Below are 18014 nucleotides of genomic sequence, written 5' to 3' on the forward strand. Positions count from 1 at the left end.
ATAACAGACAGTATATTTGTTAAAAAGGCACATATATGTAAAAAAGAATGTATTATGCTATATAGTAAGTTCAGTATATATTATTGGTAATATTTTTATGCCATTTTCTAATAGTCAGAAATATCAGAGAAAAAAAACTCATTTTTGAAGAACTGCACCCCAAAAGCCATGCTACTTATATCTGTTTACACTTTTTTGAAAATCAAAACCACCTCCTCCGAAATATCATTCAGCTTGATAAAGTTTGTGGTATAGCATTTGTAAAAAAAAAAGGGGGGGCCAAAAATAAAATTAATTATAAAGCTGCTAAGAGTGTTGTAATGATAGCAACGTCAGTCACTGCAAAATTAGTTAAAATTGTGTGATGCTGATTATTGCTGTAATTTAAAATGGGATAAATGAGTTGGATAAATGTATTACTCAAAATTATGTTGTGTGAGTGATGAAACACCATTGTTCACATTTGAACTGTGAAAAAATTGTTTTATGACAGCTGGTGCAATTGGGCAATACAATGTCAAGATAGCAAATATTTCTACTCACCAATTATTCGATCTGTAACTAAATGTCTAATACACAGTTGGGGAAATGCTGGAAACTTGGATCATTCATACTGTTTAATGTAGGATAAATTTTCAGTCCCTAAGAACTTTACTTGAACACTAGATGGCAGCAAATATTTAGAAATTACTCTGGGTTTTTTACTATATTATTGAAGTTGGGGGAAGAAGGAAACTGCAGTATTAGATTTTAGTACTGTATTTGAAATCCAACTGTATTTCACAATTGCTTTTTTTCCTTCAGTTTTGGTTTTAACTTATTAAATAATTAATCAGAATAGAGTAGAATAGCAGTAGAATCAGGTATTTGAACAAATGAGGCAAAGAAAAAGTGAGGCGTGTTTTGTTTTGGTTTTTGTCAGACTTAATGGTCCTCAGTAAGAAGAATATTACGTTTTCATGATTGTGGAAGTGGTTCTTGACAATGCTACTAGTGGACTATGTTTTTAAGCTATTTCAAGTTCTGCACTGAAAGATATTTGAGTCATGCAAAGAAACCAAATGCTGCAAATAACCTGTGTACAAATCAAGTAATAGTAACCTGTGGGCTCTATTCCATGTTCTCCCTGTAGTAGTCTGTGAATAACTGAATGCTTTTCTAGCTACTTCAGTGCATTATATAGCTATTGCCTTGAAAAGCAATACGATGGGACTTGCCCCAACTTCTTTATGCTTTTGAACAACAAAATACCACTTGAAAAGTGTGTTAAGCAAAGCCTAGGGTTACTCCATGCTATTAGACATTGATATTAACATGGTTTTGCTGGATTCAAGTTTACTTAAGGCAGATATGCCTTTCGTTGTTATTTTTTACCAGATATTTATGTTACTTGAAAAAGAATGTCAGTGTTGTTATTACAGTCTAGGTACTTCAGTCTGAACATGCATATGTACTCGGTTCTATAGGCTTTTTTTAATTATTATTTCTGCCAAGTCACATGGAAGATTTATATGAAATCCAAACACCAATAAAACAAAAATAGCTTTAAAAATGCAGTAATGGATCACAAAACTTTGGTAAGAGGGACTTTTGCTTGTTTTAACAAGTGGCAACAACCAAAAAAGGTTTGTTCATGGGACATGCAGGAAATATTAACTTCTTCTGGTATAATCAGGTTAACTGGAATTAAGCAGTAAAATGCTTCTAGTGAATGTAACCGGTACAAAATAGAGCTGAAGTTATCCAGTAAAAATACGTGTGTGGTCAACAATTTGGTGATAAAAGTATTGAATTTTCAGAAAAAAATAGTCAGTACAAAAAATGGGTTTGGTGTACCTGATTGCCTTGAAATATAAATAAACATGTTTATATATATATATATATATATAAATATTATCTGTTCAATTTTGTTATATTTTGTTATAGTCTAGCAGATACCTGTATGTTTGACTTGCAGCTACAAAAGGAGAAAACTATTTATAAAGACTGTGTTTGAAGGGATTGCCAAGTATGAGGGAGAAAAAACCTAAAGATTCTTGGTATCGTTTTATTAAGGACCTGATGGTGCTTTCACATTGTCATGATGAAATTAACCTTTTAAATGTACATTCTTTTCTTTTCGAGCAGTCTTCTTTAAATTACCTTGACCATATCCACTACAGAATAATTTTTGTTTGTTTGTCTTTTTATTTTTATAACAAGCTTGCTCAATAACATCTTTTAATTGCAAAAAAATTGTAAGTGGTGTAGGAAAGATCATTTATGGTCACTGTATTTATAGTATTTTGTCAAAGCAACCCATGTTATTATTACATGTTCACATGATAAAGTTGCATAAATTGGTCAAGTTATTATTTTAGGATTATTTCAAAATTCTGTAAATTGGGAATATCCCAATGCTTTCTTTATTCTTGTGCTAATACTGTAAATTCCATGTGTTTTCAGCCAAGTACTTATGCACAGCAGTAACTACATACTTAATTTTTTCTCTTCTCCTATTTCCAGATTGCTCTTGGCACGGTAACTAATGTGGAAGAAGCAGTAAAGTGGATAAGTTACACTTATCTTTATGTACGGATGAGAGCAAATCCATTAGTATATGGCATCAGTCACAAAGCTTATCAGGTATAAAATGCATTTTAAAAAAATCTGTAACCTGTTCTGAGTCTCTAATCCTTCCCTGATGTGAGGATAAATATTTGCTATTTCTACTTAACCTGACATCAGCAATTCTTTTAAAGTGCTTAGAAAAAGGAAGATATTTTCTGTAGCAGAGTGTTTTTAACACTGAATTATGAGGCCCCTTCTGTTCACATAAAAATACATTTTAACTGGTCAAGTTATGCTCCAAAGGACACCATTCATTCTTATCACACAGTTACTGTAACTTAGGCTGTTTTCAGTGTTTCAGTTTTGTAGACTAGATAGAAATGATAAAAGAAATCATTTTGAGTTGCTTGATTCCCATTCACCCCGTCAGTTTTTGTTTTAGAATGTTTCCTGGTATAATAATTTATAAACTATAAAATAAAAATTTTAATTGGGTGATATGTTCTTTCATATGATTTATTAATTATAAGATTTGTGTATTAATTTGTCTGGAAATTTTTTTGTGTATTTAAAAGCATTTCATGCTGTGATATAAATCAGAGCACATTTACATAAGGGTTTTTTTCCAAGTTTTTTCCATTACCTGTAAATTTTAGGAAGATTAATAGTTTACAGATTATCTAAATAGTATTACATTTTTCATTGTACAGTTGTTTATAAGCATTTAATGTTAACATAGTTGGACACAGTTAATTGAGCCTAATGCAGGGCAAACTCATAAGTGTATGTTAATTGCAGTTTATTTCACATCAAGGATCCATTTTGTGACTTCATCATTTATTTTGACATTGTGAGCAGCAGTTTGTTAGGTCATGGTAACATGTAGAGGTATATGTCAGCAGACAGTTGTTTGATATTTTTTTTGTCTCTGATAGTGGAAACTGCAGTGGAAATAGGTGTACTATTGCTTAAGGAAGCTTCTGCAGGTACATTTAGACCTCTGGTCATCTCAAATTTCTTTTCTATAAAAAGCCATATAGTGCATTACCATATGTTAATATAACAGTATATAACACAGACCACAAAGTAATAGATGAATGAGAATAAAAAAATTGATTTGCTAGCGAGAAGAATGTTGTTGTCCCACTAATATAAATTCTGTTTTTTTGTTTCACTAGCAAATTCTACACTAAAAGAAATGTAACCATCATGATAATAAGTGGTGAAAAAAGCAGTAACAGAAATATCTTTTAAAAATTTTAAAAATCACGAACAGGATTTTCTCCCCTTCCTCCTACTCTAGTGTTTCTGTTCAGCTGCTGAGAAAGTGAGGATTGTTCCACTAACCTTCTTTCTACTCCTTTGGATTTGATGTGCTAATATTAGACATGCATATGTTTGAATTAAGGCAGTAACGAATTATATCAATGTGAAGTGTTACCCATTCATCTAGGAGCAAAACCAATGCAAATTCGCTTGTTTTCTAGCTAAACCAGTTTTAAATGTCAAAGCTTATGTGTGATAGAATATGGATGCTCTAGTGCCAGATGCAGGTACAACCAAAGCTTTGGTCAGTTAGACCAGTCTGGGTATAGGTATCCAATTTTCATAATTGGTGTCTTACTGTATTTTAGTAATTGCAGGATGCCAATTTCTATCTCTGTTTTTACTGACAGTCAGTGTTATCCATTTAGATTCCCTATAACCCTCATGGATCACACTTCTAGCTGTTGAGACTGAGATCATGCAAACTCATTCCCCATTCCCTTTCCACTGGTGCTCATGACATCCAGTAATTATACTTCAGGGCACTCACATAATAGGGTGCACATCTTTGGAACCCCACATGTTGTCTCCAGGATCTTTCTGGGCTACACCTAGGAGCAGGCTACTGCAGGTCCACTGCTTTGATTTGTGATTTTTGAAGTTGTTTGCCAGAAATGCCAATAATGCCTCTTACTGATTCATGAAAATGGCCAAAATTAATGAGGGGCAGCAAGAGAAAATAAAGAGTGGAAGGAAAAAGTGGAGCAAATGCAAATGTTGTATTAGTGAAGGCAGTGGTATGAATTACAGGCATTTTCTCATACTTCTGGGGTTCCAATGAAAAGATGCCCGGATTAAACACCTTCTTTGTCTATTTTCTCCTCTTTTTGGTTCCATTCTTTGGTGTTCTGATAGTTAAGCAGAGCTTTTTATTAAAACTTATGTTTAGATATAAAAATTAAAGGAGCTTGTGCCCAACATTTCTGTCAGTAGATTAAAGGAAAATGGTGTGAATAATACTTTATAATGAATAGTACTTTATAATGAATAGTAATGTGCTTTATCATGCACTCTTAAATTTCCATATGCATACTCCAGACCTGCTCAGTTTCTTACTGTGGACATGACAAGGCTCATTTTAAAGAGAAGGGCTTAAAGCTGTTCTAGACTGGATCCTTTATTCTGAGGATTTCTAATTATGCAAGTTCAACAAGAAGGGTGCTAACCATGGATTCTCTAAACTCAAATAGTTTCATGGCTTTTTCAAGTTGGTGACCTTTCCTTTAAAGCTAAAACTTTTTAAAAAATGTTAGTGTGCTGTTGCAGCTTCAGCTTTTATGTAAGGCAAAAGATTGGCAGGTACTTTGGACTGCCAAAGGAGTAGGGAGTAATTTTGATATTTTTTTTTAATTTTTTCCCCCACAATAGTTTTAAGAAATGGTGAACATCTGGCATCTAGATCGCTTTTTTTTTACTAACTCTGCTCTGAAATCTGACCTCAATGCATGCCTTACTATTGAGAAAAGAAGTCTAGACCTTTGCCATCTTAGCTTTTGACTTGAAACTAAGGCAAGCCATAACTAAGGAGAAACAGCTTCAGGGTAACTGGCAAACATGGAATATTAGGAACTAGTCTCCCAGCTGCTTTGTGGAGATGACTACATTTGTCCGCAGCTTCACTGACCGTGAGCTGATGTACTTCTGCACAAAGGTGAAACTGGATCTTGGCCCAGGGAAAACCAGAGCAAACCAATGCACAACAATTCAGAAGCCTGCTCCTTTTTGCTGTCTTGGCCATGTATCTCTGTTTCGCATTTACCAAGAGGGCTGGTATGACTTCTTCTGTAGGAAATCTGAACTATACACAAGCCCTGAAATAAGAATACTGCCTGTGGACTAGGATGGAGTTTCAGTCCTTAAAACTAATTATTGCTTGTCTAATTAGAGCCATATCTCAGGTGCTCGTATAGCAGAAGGTTAACGTAACTATGAATCCCTTTTCACTCATCCCTGTCAGTGTGGGTATCCCAGGTGTCTGATGTGGAAACACACAATTATACAGCAGTCCTACTCAGATGGGAGTTTTGCCCAGCCTTTTCTGTACTAATGAGATAATGTGTATAATTAGTAGGACAAAATGTCCAAGTTCCTGAACTTTGATATGAATAGAAGTGATGTTGGGCACAGGAAGCTCCTTGGTGTGCTTTTAACATGAATGTTACTGTACATCTGTAAGTCACTAATTAGAATATCCCAATTAGCATACCAAAGGCTTTTGGAGATGTTAAAGTTGGGTTTTTTTTGCTAAGAAACATTTAAGCCATGCAATTTCAAGCTTAATCTATTATCACAGCAATTAAAGCCATCCTCATGTCAGCTACACAGGAAGGTATATCTTCAGCCATTTTCATAAACAGAAGGTGCCATAAGATGACATGTTTTTTTGAAGTGATACAGTAATGATAATTTAATGAAAAATATGTTATCATTAAAACATCTTTCAAAATTTTCAATGTAAATTTGTTTCATAATCATACTACTGTTTCATAAGTAGTATTGGTCTCCATTGTAATGATAGTCCCAAATAATTGTAAAAGAAATTTTATTCTGATTATTTTGTCCTGTACATACAGGACTCGGTCAGTAAAGTCAATATAACTGTTATTAGTGAGATCTCAAGAAAATTATGACTTAATAACTGTACCTTCATTTTACCAGATTTTTGACTTCGTGTGACTGCATTACCTCAAGAAAATTATATATTTAATATTTCTTTTATGCAAATAAATGTGTATGTTTTATGTCTAGATGGATCCAGGTCTAGAAAAGCACAGAGAACAATTGGTTATTGAAGTTGGCAGAAAACTGGACAAAGCCCGCATGATTCGCTTTGAAGAACGGACTGGCTTTTTTTCTTCAACAGATTTAGGCAGAACTGCCAGCCACTACTATATTAAATACAATACTATAGAGGTAAAAGATGATGTCCTGTTTCTGGAGGGTTTTTTCCTTCTTTTTTTAACATTCGCCTAAAATAGTTGTAAGATATTACAGAATATGTAGCTGATTTGTTCATTTTATTTTCAAATCATATTTACTGAAATGTGGGGGAGAGGAATTAGTAAAAAAGAAAGTAACTAAATATCAAACAATACTGAAAAATTAGACTCAGTAAAGTGAGATTTGAAATTTCTGTAGTCTTTTTGACTTCTTTTTGAAGAATTATAAGAAACATTTTGACATTCATGGTGTGTGCAACCCACAGGTAGGTGATAGTGCATTGTACTGTAGTGTCTGATAACGGATGACCTTCTCTGGGAGAAAGTCCTATCATGTTGACAACCTTGAACAACTTCTGGCACTGTAATCAGATTCTGTTGTAAACATGTACAAAACTTTGTATTGGAAACTTGATTTTATGTACACATTCATCTTAAAACATTTTTCTAAGCAAATAAGTTTTTCTTGAATAAAAGCTAAAGACTCAGCATTAATAATTTTTAACTGTATACTGTCACTGTGTATAATTAGTCTTACATATTTATTCAGTCAGAAATGTCCTAGACTTTTTTTTTCAGTGGCCACATTGCATGTCTCTTGATTTTGTGGTGGCCAAGGCACTGGGAGGGATTGTTTTTCTGAAACTGCCGAAAAGTCATTATGGAATTTGTTCCTGTTTAAATTGCATCACCCTGGTCTTCCAATAACTTGCATTTTAGCCTTATATGCCTTTTAAACTCTTGGCTAAGGTTTCTTTGTTTCCTACTATATGTGTATTTTTATTTTCAGTTACAAATCAATTCTTTTTATTTTTAATAGACTTTCAATGAATTGTTTGATGCTCATAAAACCGAAGGTGATATTCTTGCTATAGTGTCAAAAGCTGAAGAATTTGAACAGATAAAGGTAAAGTTAAAGAATGCCTTGAAGCTAGACACTTCTGTAGTACTTACTCCATAAATATTGCCTACAGACTCAAGTTTTGTTAAATGCTAAGCACCATTATAAAATGTTTTCTAAGTAAACATAATATGCTCTCACTCAAATTTGTACGTAGCTCAGCTTGAACTGTAGTGCGCATTTAATAGCTAGTTATGGATCTTTGAGTAATTCTTTAAAATGCTTTTAAGAACTTTTCAGCTCTTCAATTATTAACAGGTGAAGCTGAGTGTCCATTTGAATAGTGTGCCGAGGGATGAGATAGTTTCTCTGTTTGATGTTTGAGGCATTATTGGATGTCTCCCTGAACAGTTTGCTTTATCAGGAATGAGGCAGGACGTATTGAAGGGAACTCTGATGTATTTTCTGCAGGGAACATTATTAGATTGGCAGAACGATAAATTCTCACAAATTCAAATCTGAAATCTAGTAAGTTGTCATAACAGATTTTACACAGGCTAGAAGATTACTGTTCTATTGTACTCATTCCAACCTTCCTCTTTGCCTCCCGTGTGGGTAGAGGCAATACATTCCAAGCTGGCATGAGCTTGTTTGCCCATGCTTCCATCTCACAGAGGTACGAGCCAGACTCCACAGGGTTTGTTAGCTTGGGCTCATTGCCATTTTACCACAATTATACAACTTGCAGATCAAAGCTGGCTCCCATTCACCTGGCTCTGTGAGCTGGCAGTGTGAATCCCTCACCATCTACATATTTACATATTTGCACACATTGTCTGGGTATTACCATCTCTTTATCTAATGGAGAAATTCTATTTTGCTGTAATCTCTTCTATTACAGAAGATAATAAGCAGTGAGGTTTCACAGTCATACATGGAACATTTTCCAAGCTAGAAAGGGTTTTTTTTATGATAGTGATAATGCTTGACTAGGTCTAAATTTAGCGTAATTTAATATTTAAAAGGAAAGCATATGGAAAACATCATGTGATATGTTTCTATATTTTTAATAAAGTTAGTAGTGATGCTTCTTGACTAAAGCACAGTTTTTCTAGTTTACTTTCTCAGATTTATATGGCATGGCATCAGTGCACCGTCATTTCCAGATTTTTGTGATTCATTTGCTGTGCAGCTCTGAATGTTAAAATGAGTAACTGGTTTTCACAACAGCAGCTCAGAATTTGCCCCTCTGTGTGATGGAAATTGTGGCTTTTGATAAATTAATCACGTTTCCATATTGCCTTCATAAATTCTGAATTTTGAGATATGTAACTCATCAGTAGCTGAAATACAAATCTGGATATGACTTGTGCTGTGCAAGAGCAGAAAAAATTATCAAAAATGCTGTTGTAAGCAAAGCGTCGTATTCCCCTGAAAGTGGAGCCATTTATGATGGTTCTGTACTTCATGTCTTTCTTTCCTGTGGGACTAGTCACTAGAAAGTTAGGGATTTTAACCCAATTGTCTTAGGGTCTTTTGTATGTCAGGTAGTCAGGTCCAAATGAAAATTACTTTCAGATGGTTCCCTGCAGGGACTAAACATTTACCCTCTTCAAATAAGTTTTACACTAACAGACGATCAGTAAGTCAAAGAATATGTAGATTTATGCTGGTTTTGCCATGTAAGGGTCATCAGTTAGAATGTGAAATGTTATGCATTATTCAAACCATAGATATTAATATTTCTTTACTCACATTAAGACTTAATCTTATTAACAGTGAAAAATTTAATATGATGAATCATAGTACTTCACAGTTTTGAGTTTAAAAATGTATTATACCACATGCAAACTGTGTAACTATAATGAGTACATTTAATGTTAATTCAAGATTGCCCTAATCCAGATGGACAGAAGTTTTACTCTGGTCAAATAAAAAATAAAATCTCATCAGATGAAGGATGGCAAGGTCACAAGATTCAATTTTTGTGGCATATCAAATTTTTGTGTGTCAATGGCAACCTTAATAGATGGTGATGAATAACCAAATGTAATTGTGTCCCTATTAAGATAGTTTCATTAATGGTCTATTAGCTACTGCTTTTTTTTTTTTCTTCTTTTTTTTTTTCTCCTTAAAACTAGAGACTCTATTTAATTGTGATATAACTATGTTATAAGGAAAATTTGATTTCAGTGTAAAAATTTTTATCAAATTGCTTCAACCTCTTCAAAATGTGTAATTGTGTTGTAGGTAAGAGAAGAAGAAATAGAAGAGCTAGATACCTTACTAAATGATTTCTGTGAACTTCCTGCTCCAGGAGGTGTGGAAAACAATTATGGAAAAATTAATATCCTCCTTCAAACATACATTAGCAGAGGGGAGATGGACAGCTTCTCCCTTATTTCGGATTCTGCATATGTTGCGCAGGTAAAAATAGTATTTTCTACGTATTTGTTGCTGACTTCTGATGTTTTAATTCTCCCAAATATCTACAATTATATAAGTAGGCCCCGATCTGCACCTTTTTTGTACATTTTTGTGCAAATTTCTTTGAAAATCAGAGTCTTGTGTTTATACATGCATATGAGATATAACACTTGAGTAGAAAATTTTTTGCAAAAGGCTACCTTGGGAGACTATGGCAGTTTTTGTTAATTATAAATGTCATTTTTTGTTTGTAGCACCCATGTAATCTTATTCTATTTAGTTGCTCTAATTGTGATTGCACAGAAATTATATTCTCTAAATTTCAGAGTTTTCTTCTAAATGTGAAAAACTGTTGTAATCTATTTTTATGCTTTGTGTGTTTTTATACTTCATTCTGGAAAACATATTTCGTGTTTGATTTGCATACCTTGGTTTACTTACGAAAGATGTGCTATTGTACTTCTGTTGCCAGGTGTAATCCAGAAAAAAATATGCAGATTGTCATAACAGTCTATGTATTTGTTTGTTGGCTTCATTTGACACAAAGGGTTGATTGTAACACAGCCTCTTTAGTTACCACACATAGGCAGGTACAGAGTGGGATATGACACAGAGATCTATTTAGAAAACTGTGACCCCAAAAAATGGTACCTTTTAGCCCATCTCTCTCTCTCACTCTTCTTTTTTATATTTAATAGTCAGCAGAGATTGTTGCATGGAATTATTTCTGTCTCATCCTTACAAAACTGCTTTGGAAAGAGTTAATCTAAAAGCTGCATTTAGTTGGTACTAAAGATGAGATTTAAATATTCAAAATTATTCATAGTCTTTAGCAACATTTTCATAGCAGCATAACCTTTTTCAGAAATGTTTGTATTTTGTAGCATGTATGCGTATAAATGTGAAAATGATTAATTGATTGTACACATGATAAAAATTGTGGCACTTGCACAGGAAAATCCTTTTCAGTAGGATCCTTTTAATCTTTGCTTTCAAGGCAATTGCTTTTATTTGTCTGTCTCACTTATAGCATGTTTAGTGAGGCAAATGGTCTTCTTCTCAGATCTTCATAAACTGTATTTGTGGAACCAGTGCTACAAAGAGTGATTTTTTTTTTTTTTTTTTTTTTTTTTTAACTTGGATAGTGAGTATTAAGAAAATTTTTCATTCTTTCTAAGTAAGAGGAATGTGCTTCTTTAGTAACATATGCTTCCTATCACAACGAAATAATTTTCTATTTTTTATTCCTGTTGGCATAGCAGAGCCAGTAGGGAATGATTATATTCTATTCAATGAATCAAGAACATAATTCCTAATCCAGACATAGTACTGGTAGGGAAAAAAAAATTTTAAAAAAAGCATAGCTTCATAATACAGCTTGAAAAGTTTATGAAAGGAGTACCATAACTTAGGTTTTCAGGATAAGACTGACCTCATTCAAACTTATGTTAATAATTATTTTTCCAAGTCCAAGCATATTTGTACAGTTCGGTTATACACTATTCTCAGAATATAGTAAAATGTTTTTAAACATTCACTACTGTTAAGCTTCTGTGCAAATGTTGTGAAATTCAGTGTGAAATGGGATGCTATTATAGAAGCATAAACTGCAGAAATACAAAAGTTTAATTTCCATATAAAGTGAATTTTTAGGTGTCTGTTATATGGGGGGTACATTAAGTGAATTTGCTTCAGAAGTGATTGATACACAATAAATTTAGAACTCCATAATGTTAGCATAACTGTGATCAAAGTTCTATGGCAGACCTGACACTACCATTTTAATTGGTTGCACATGTTTCTTTTCATAATTTCAGAATGCAGCCATGAAGTAGTTCTGCCACTAGACAGTGATGGAAAAAATAGTATTCAAAAATGTTTGAAATCAGTTTGAAAAGAAAAATCTATTGTTACGGTTTGTCAGAGATCAGTCTATGGGATCCTTTTCATTTTACAAAGAATATTGAGAGAATTACAACAGTTTTGCCTTTTTTTTTTTTTCCTTTTCACTTTCCAGAATGCAGCTCGTATTGTTCGAGCTCTTTTTGAGATTGCCCTGAGGAAACGCTGGCCTGCCATGACATATCGGCTACTGAACCTCAGCAAAGTCATTGACAAGCGGCTCTGGGGCTGGGTGAGCCCGCTGAGGCAGTTCTCAGTGCTACCACCATCCGTCCTCTCCAAGCTGGAAGAGAAGAATCTCACCATAGACAAGATGAAGGACATGAGAAAAGATGAAATAGGTGAGAAAGCAGCAAGGCTGATCTGCTTAAACTATTAGAAAACAATGGGCAAGTAAGAACTAAATCTGAGCCACGCACCATCAACATTCCCTCTCTGGTCTGGGAGCCATGTAGCCACATCCCACACATTAATATGGTTTATCCAATAAAGAAGGTTTTTTCCAGTCTCCACAGCTTGTAAAATGCCACAGCTCTAAGGATAAGGCCAGTCCATGTCCTGTCACAGAACACAGATGGAAAGGAGATGTCTATTGATAAGTATTTAGGTATATATGTGTATATATACATATTTATGTTGACCTGTGTGCTTCCCTTTCTGCCCACCTTACAAAACACGCTACTATAAAAGGCATCTGTTTACTTTTGCCAGTTGGCACAATGTGGCCTTATTTCTTTAACTATTAACATGAAAAAGAATAAAACCAGATTATTACATCCAGGTATGCTATCAGTAAATGGCCTCCTTCTGAAAGACTGCATTAATTTTCATTGAACACAGAGAATTCATTGTCACTGGTGTCACTGCAACAAAACCTTAATGGAATTTTTTAAAGGATTTGACAGTCCGATAATGAGAAAATCCACAAGCCTACTGATAGACATAATGACAATTTCCAGTAAGTCTGTATAAACTGTTGTGCACAAACTGCCCACCAGCTGGTTGAAGTAAAAAAAAAATCACTTGTAATGCATTTCTTTTTCCATAGTGTATTTTTTTTATTTGGACTTCATTTGCACCTGCTATTACCAAACTGTTGATAAAAAAGCTGCCATTCTTTGAAAAATCTAATTTTAGAATAAAAATACCATTCATATTCACTGCTTAGAAGCTAAGTCATGTCTAACTTAATATTTCTTTCATTTGCAGGAGTACTATATTGCCAGTTGGAAAAATTTGTTATGTGCCTAATCTAGGCTGGAAATAGCTAAATAAATATGTAAAAGATTGCAGAATTAGAGGCTATATTTTCATTTAATAAGTTAAACCAAAAGACTATGACAAAATTCTAGATGCTTACTTTAGATGCTTACTTTAACTGCATTTTAATATAGTAATGTTAAATGTATTAATACCGCTGCATTTTATTTGAAATGCTAGCATTATAGTTTTTTATTCAGAAGTGTTATAGCACTTTTAAATTCACTGTTAATTTTTTGTGTATTTGATGCCTTTTAGTGCTTAGTGTTCTTTTCCATTAATTGTATTAGTGGGTTTTTTTTATTTTGTTGTTGTTCTTTGGTTTTGTGGAGCTGTTTTTAGTTTGGGGGGGTTTTTGTTTGTTTTTCTTTTGTTTGGGTTTTTTTTTAATTGTTCTTTCTCCCCATACCCTCACTTGAGAAGCAGGAAATTTTGTGTAAAAATACAAAGCCAGTTTTGCTTCCTTCAGTGTATTGGAACCAGTATTGACAGGATGGAAATGTATCTATATATACCTGCAATTTGTCTGGTTCTGGTTTATATTAACTTAGTTTGAAAGTAGATGAAACATGGGATTTGACTGTAAAAATAGGTCACTGCTGACCATACATAATGATATTTCATGTTCTTCAGCCTTATAAATATCAAAGTTGATCTGTGTATCTCTGTGAAGTAGTTGCTTGGCACACTTCCTCCTGTCTGATCTCTCTTTCTGAGGCATGTGAAGGAAGCCACCTATTTTTATTTCAAATTCTAAGCCGTGTTGAATTGAGGAAAGGCACAACTTCCAGGTACTGCCTTGTTTTCTTACCCCACAGGGCTAGTTTCAGTCTTAGTGTTTCTTGTTTTTAAAATGTTATGGAGACCTTGGAGATAGAGTAACAAAGACAGGAGCTAGCTGGCTAACTCAGCCCATGGCTTAGAGGGAGATGAAAGCATAGATGGGTGGAGCCATGTTGTGTGCACAGATCCTGGATGCCAGGGTACCATGAATGGATCAACACCAATCTATAAGCTATTGCAATGTAACCATGGAGTTTCCAGAAAGCCAGGAAATCACTGTGTTAGCTGAGATAAGCAGTCCTTTTTTTTTTTTTTCTTTTTTTTTTCAGAATGCAGATGACAAACATTTTGGAATAGGCAATTTTTTTTTTTTAAGACATGCCTATTTTCTTAGTCAGTTTTTGTTTAGAGCGTTTTGATATTTCTTAAATACCATTGATGGTTTCTCATAATGTGACTATTAAAAAGCAAAAAGAGAGAGCTTAGGGGGGAGAGAGTTTTATCATATTTTGTAGAAGTTGGGAGAGGAGCCTTATTTTGTCCTAGCACATAACTGTAAAAGAACCTCAGTGCTGTCCTGTACAAACACAGTTCACCTCAGACATTTAAAAAACAAAAGTGATTTTTGCCATGAAAAGTACACTTGCCTACATAGGATTTTTGAGTCATATCTTTGAATATTTGTAATCTGCCTTTATTTAACATGATTTCTGAAGTTTTACCTCTAAAAGCAAAAGCTAGTCCCTGTGCAAGTAGGCTGTAACACTGCATGTATCATCCAAGTGTACCAACATAAGGGGTTTGGTGTTTATTAACGCACTTGTTGGAGGTGCAATTGTTTTACCAACTGCAAATTAAACTGATTAAATATGTATTAAAACTTTTGATTAGGGGTTTGATTCTTAAGCGAGGTCACCATTCATTCCTTCAGAGTATAAACACCTGTGAGAGACAAATCTATCTGCCAATTTGTTAAATAAGAAAAAATGAAAAGAGAAAGTTGATATCAATTCTTAAAAATAGCAGTTTCAAGATGCTGTGCTCATAAATGTCTTGTAATTGCAAGAAAAGGTTTGTATCACCTTTTCATTTTGCACATAATGCAAATGATAGGGCTTCTTTTTAAAAAAAATTTCATATTTTTTAAAATGAGTAAGTATGTACAGAGCCACATAACAGTACCAGAAAATATCAGTAGCGATTGATAAGGTAGATTTTAACAGAGTATTTATGACCATCACAATTAAAATCTAAAATATGCTCCACATAACTACATTAACAATGTCAGTGAAAATGTAGTAAATAAGCTGTATTTTCCTAAATAAGCCAGAAGGTGGAATAACTTCAGTAAAAAAAGAAATTACTACTAGATACTTTGTTTTATATTCAAAAGGAAGAGAAGGGAAGAGAGAATTGAGCTGTAAAATACAAGTAGGACATTTTTCTAAATAAATAGAATCACTTTATTGCCTTAGTTACCATGATTACAATAGAAAATAAAAAAAAATTACAACATTTAATTTTTCCTTTGTCTCAGTTACACACTGGTATATTCTCAGAGATCAGAGCTTCTGTGAGATATTTGCTTATGTACATTTTTTACCTATTAAGTACCTTTTTTTCAGTTTTATGAAAAGCATTCTGTCTGCTTTGAATCACTACATAGAAATTGTAGAAATAAGTTTCAATTAAGTAAAAAGTTGGTATTTGTGGTCTGAAAAAGAATTACATGGCTTGATAAGAGCGTGGACTAAAAGTAAGTGAAGGAGAGGGAACTCACTTGACATAATATTTTCAGTGTGAATTCTTAATAGTTACTTTAACCCCTTAGTTATAGCCAACAAGGGGGTTAATACTGATTTTTCAAGGCTCTAAATTGCTAATTCAAGTTAAGTATTACAAAATATTCAGACATGCCAGGTCAAGAGAGTCAGACATTTTCGTACCCAGGAGCAAAACAAGCAAGCAATAATACTGCTCTCTAAAAGCCTATTTGAAAGTCAGAGTTGTATGCTTTTTCCTGGAAATGCAAATTCGTTACACCTAATGTTTTCTTGGCAGGTCATATGCTGCATCATGTGAAAATTGGGTTAAAGGTAAAACAGTGTGTCCATCAAATACCCTCCATCATAATGGAAGCAACGATCCAGCCAATCACCCGCACTGTGCTCCGAGTTCGGCTGAGCATCGCTCCTGACTTCACCTGGAATGACCAGGTAAAAACACAGGGAGGAGGCAAGAGGAGAAGATTTAGTTTAGTTTCAGTAAAGGAGATGATCGCTGCATGCCCATATCTTTTTGGATTTTTTAAATAAGCATTTATTTTAGCTAAAAAGCAAATTTGATAATAGGAATGGGATGATCTTTATGACTTTTGTTGAAGAAAGCAGGCAAAGATCATCTTTTCATTTCTGTTAAGTCTTGTAAGATTGGGCTGTGTATAACACGTTGAGGCAAATGCTTAATACTGAATATTTACAGTAGTCACACACAGATGAGAGTTATGTGCCCAGAAAGGAGAAGCAAGAGAAAGAGAGATATGAATGGCTCTCTGAACTATGAATGAATATCAAACACAGAAAAGCTTTGAAATGCAGTTCATGTACGCCAGGTTCTCCTGTACATCCTGGCTTCACAAATATATTCACAATATCAGTGCCTTTTTCTGCTGGGGCTTGTCTGAACAAAAAAAAAAACCTGAGATACGTTTGGAATTCTGTTCATCTGTATTTGATAGTGCAAATTTATATGAAAGGAGTTGTACCAGTTTCCCATTTAGCTGTACACACATCCTTTGATTCAGAATCTGTTCACTGGAAATACATTTAAGATAAATCTAAGTGAAACATAAATGTCCACATGGGGGCATTGTATTGTTGCTGTTACTTCAGAAACTTTCTGCAGGGAAAAAGCACACCTCCATGGGCAACCATAATTTTCTTATTTTAGACTTATGAAACTTATGCTTAAGATAAATTATTTTGAAATGTGGATATTAAGTATCTGTTCTTTTATTAAAAATTAATTTTAAAATCCCTTTGATTACAATTTTACCTTAATCATAATTAAATGAGAGTTTTATTCCACAAATATTTAAATTACTTTAGAATTTATTTTCCCTGATGAAAGGTGGTTTAATTTCTTGTGGAAATTTCATCGAGTTACCTTATAAATGGGATATTAGCAATCAAAATATAGAGTTTGAGCAATCAAAATATAGAAAGTTTGACTTTGCTTGCCATCTGTATTTATTGAAGAAATATTTTAATGGATTCTTAACATGAATTATAACATGAATATTTTTTGCCTTATTTATGTGCAGTACTATAGAAGGAAAATAAAGCATTACTTTTTAGGATTGAAACAAGTTTTTATTGTTCAGTTCATCCATTTTACCTGTAATCTGCTAAAGACAAAAAATTACTGTTCTTCATATTAAACTTTTATCTTAATACAAAGTAATTTCTTAATCCATTGTTAGGTTTTTCTAAAAAACCTAGGTTCTCTATCTTTACAAGTTGAAAAGGGGTCCACATGAAATTATACTATTATTTTGATTCTGAACTTCTAAATTTAGAGCAAAAGTTTGTCACAAGTCTATTTTCTGCCATGACCCCTTTATGCAGTTTTTCTGATGATTGCTTTGGAAATATTATGACTGTTGTATAAATTAAGCTTATGGAGATGTTTTTATGTGAATTTGTTTATTGGTAATCATAAAAACTTGGAAAAGTTTTTTTTTTCTATTTTAAATTTTTGTTATGTGGTGTTGATTTTCCTGTTTCTTCAGTAAATGAAGCTTCTATCACAGTAAATAACTAAAGCTGTTAAATTTTAATACTCTCTGAAAATGAATAGCTGTCCCAAATTCAAGCATAGACACTGAAACTGCTTCTCTATCATCATATTATTTTAACAAGCTTCTCAGAAGATGGCTATAGAAACTTACCAGTATACTTGTATTTGGTACAAAAGCGAGTTGCTAA

General features: G+C 33.5%; 1 protein-coding gene across 1 annotated transcript in view; it reads left to right on the top strand.

Moving 5' to 3' along the window:
- Window positions 1-18014, top strand: part of ASCC3 (activating signal cointegrator 1 complex subunit 3) — a 252629-nt gene that overhangs the window by 156059 nt on the left and 78556 nt on the right. Inside the window, exons 17-22 of the mRNA XM_041414871.1 lie at window positions 2506-2625; window positions 6625-6789; window positions 7636-7722; window positions 9907-10083; window positions 12101-12326; window positions 16090-16244. Of these exons, the coding sequence (XP_041270805.1) occupies window positions 2506-2625; window positions 6625-6789; window positions 7636-7722; window positions 9907-10083; window positions 12101-12326; window positions 16090-16244 (930 nt within the window). The remainder of the gene's footprint in view (window positions 1-2505; window positions 2626-6624; window positions 6790-7635; window positions 7723-9906; window positions 10084-12100; window positions 12327-16089; window positions 16245-18014) is intronic.

The sequence above is a fragment of the Onychostruthus taczanowskii genome, unplaced genomic scaffold (assembly GCF_017590055.1).
Source record: "Onychostruthus taczanowskii isolate IOZ18803 unplaced genomic scaffold, ASM1759005v1 scaffold48, whole genome shotgun sequence".
NCBI classification, from domain to species: Eukaryota; Metazoa; Chordata; class Aves; order Passeriformes; family Passeridae; genus Onychostruthus; species Onychostruthus taczanowskii.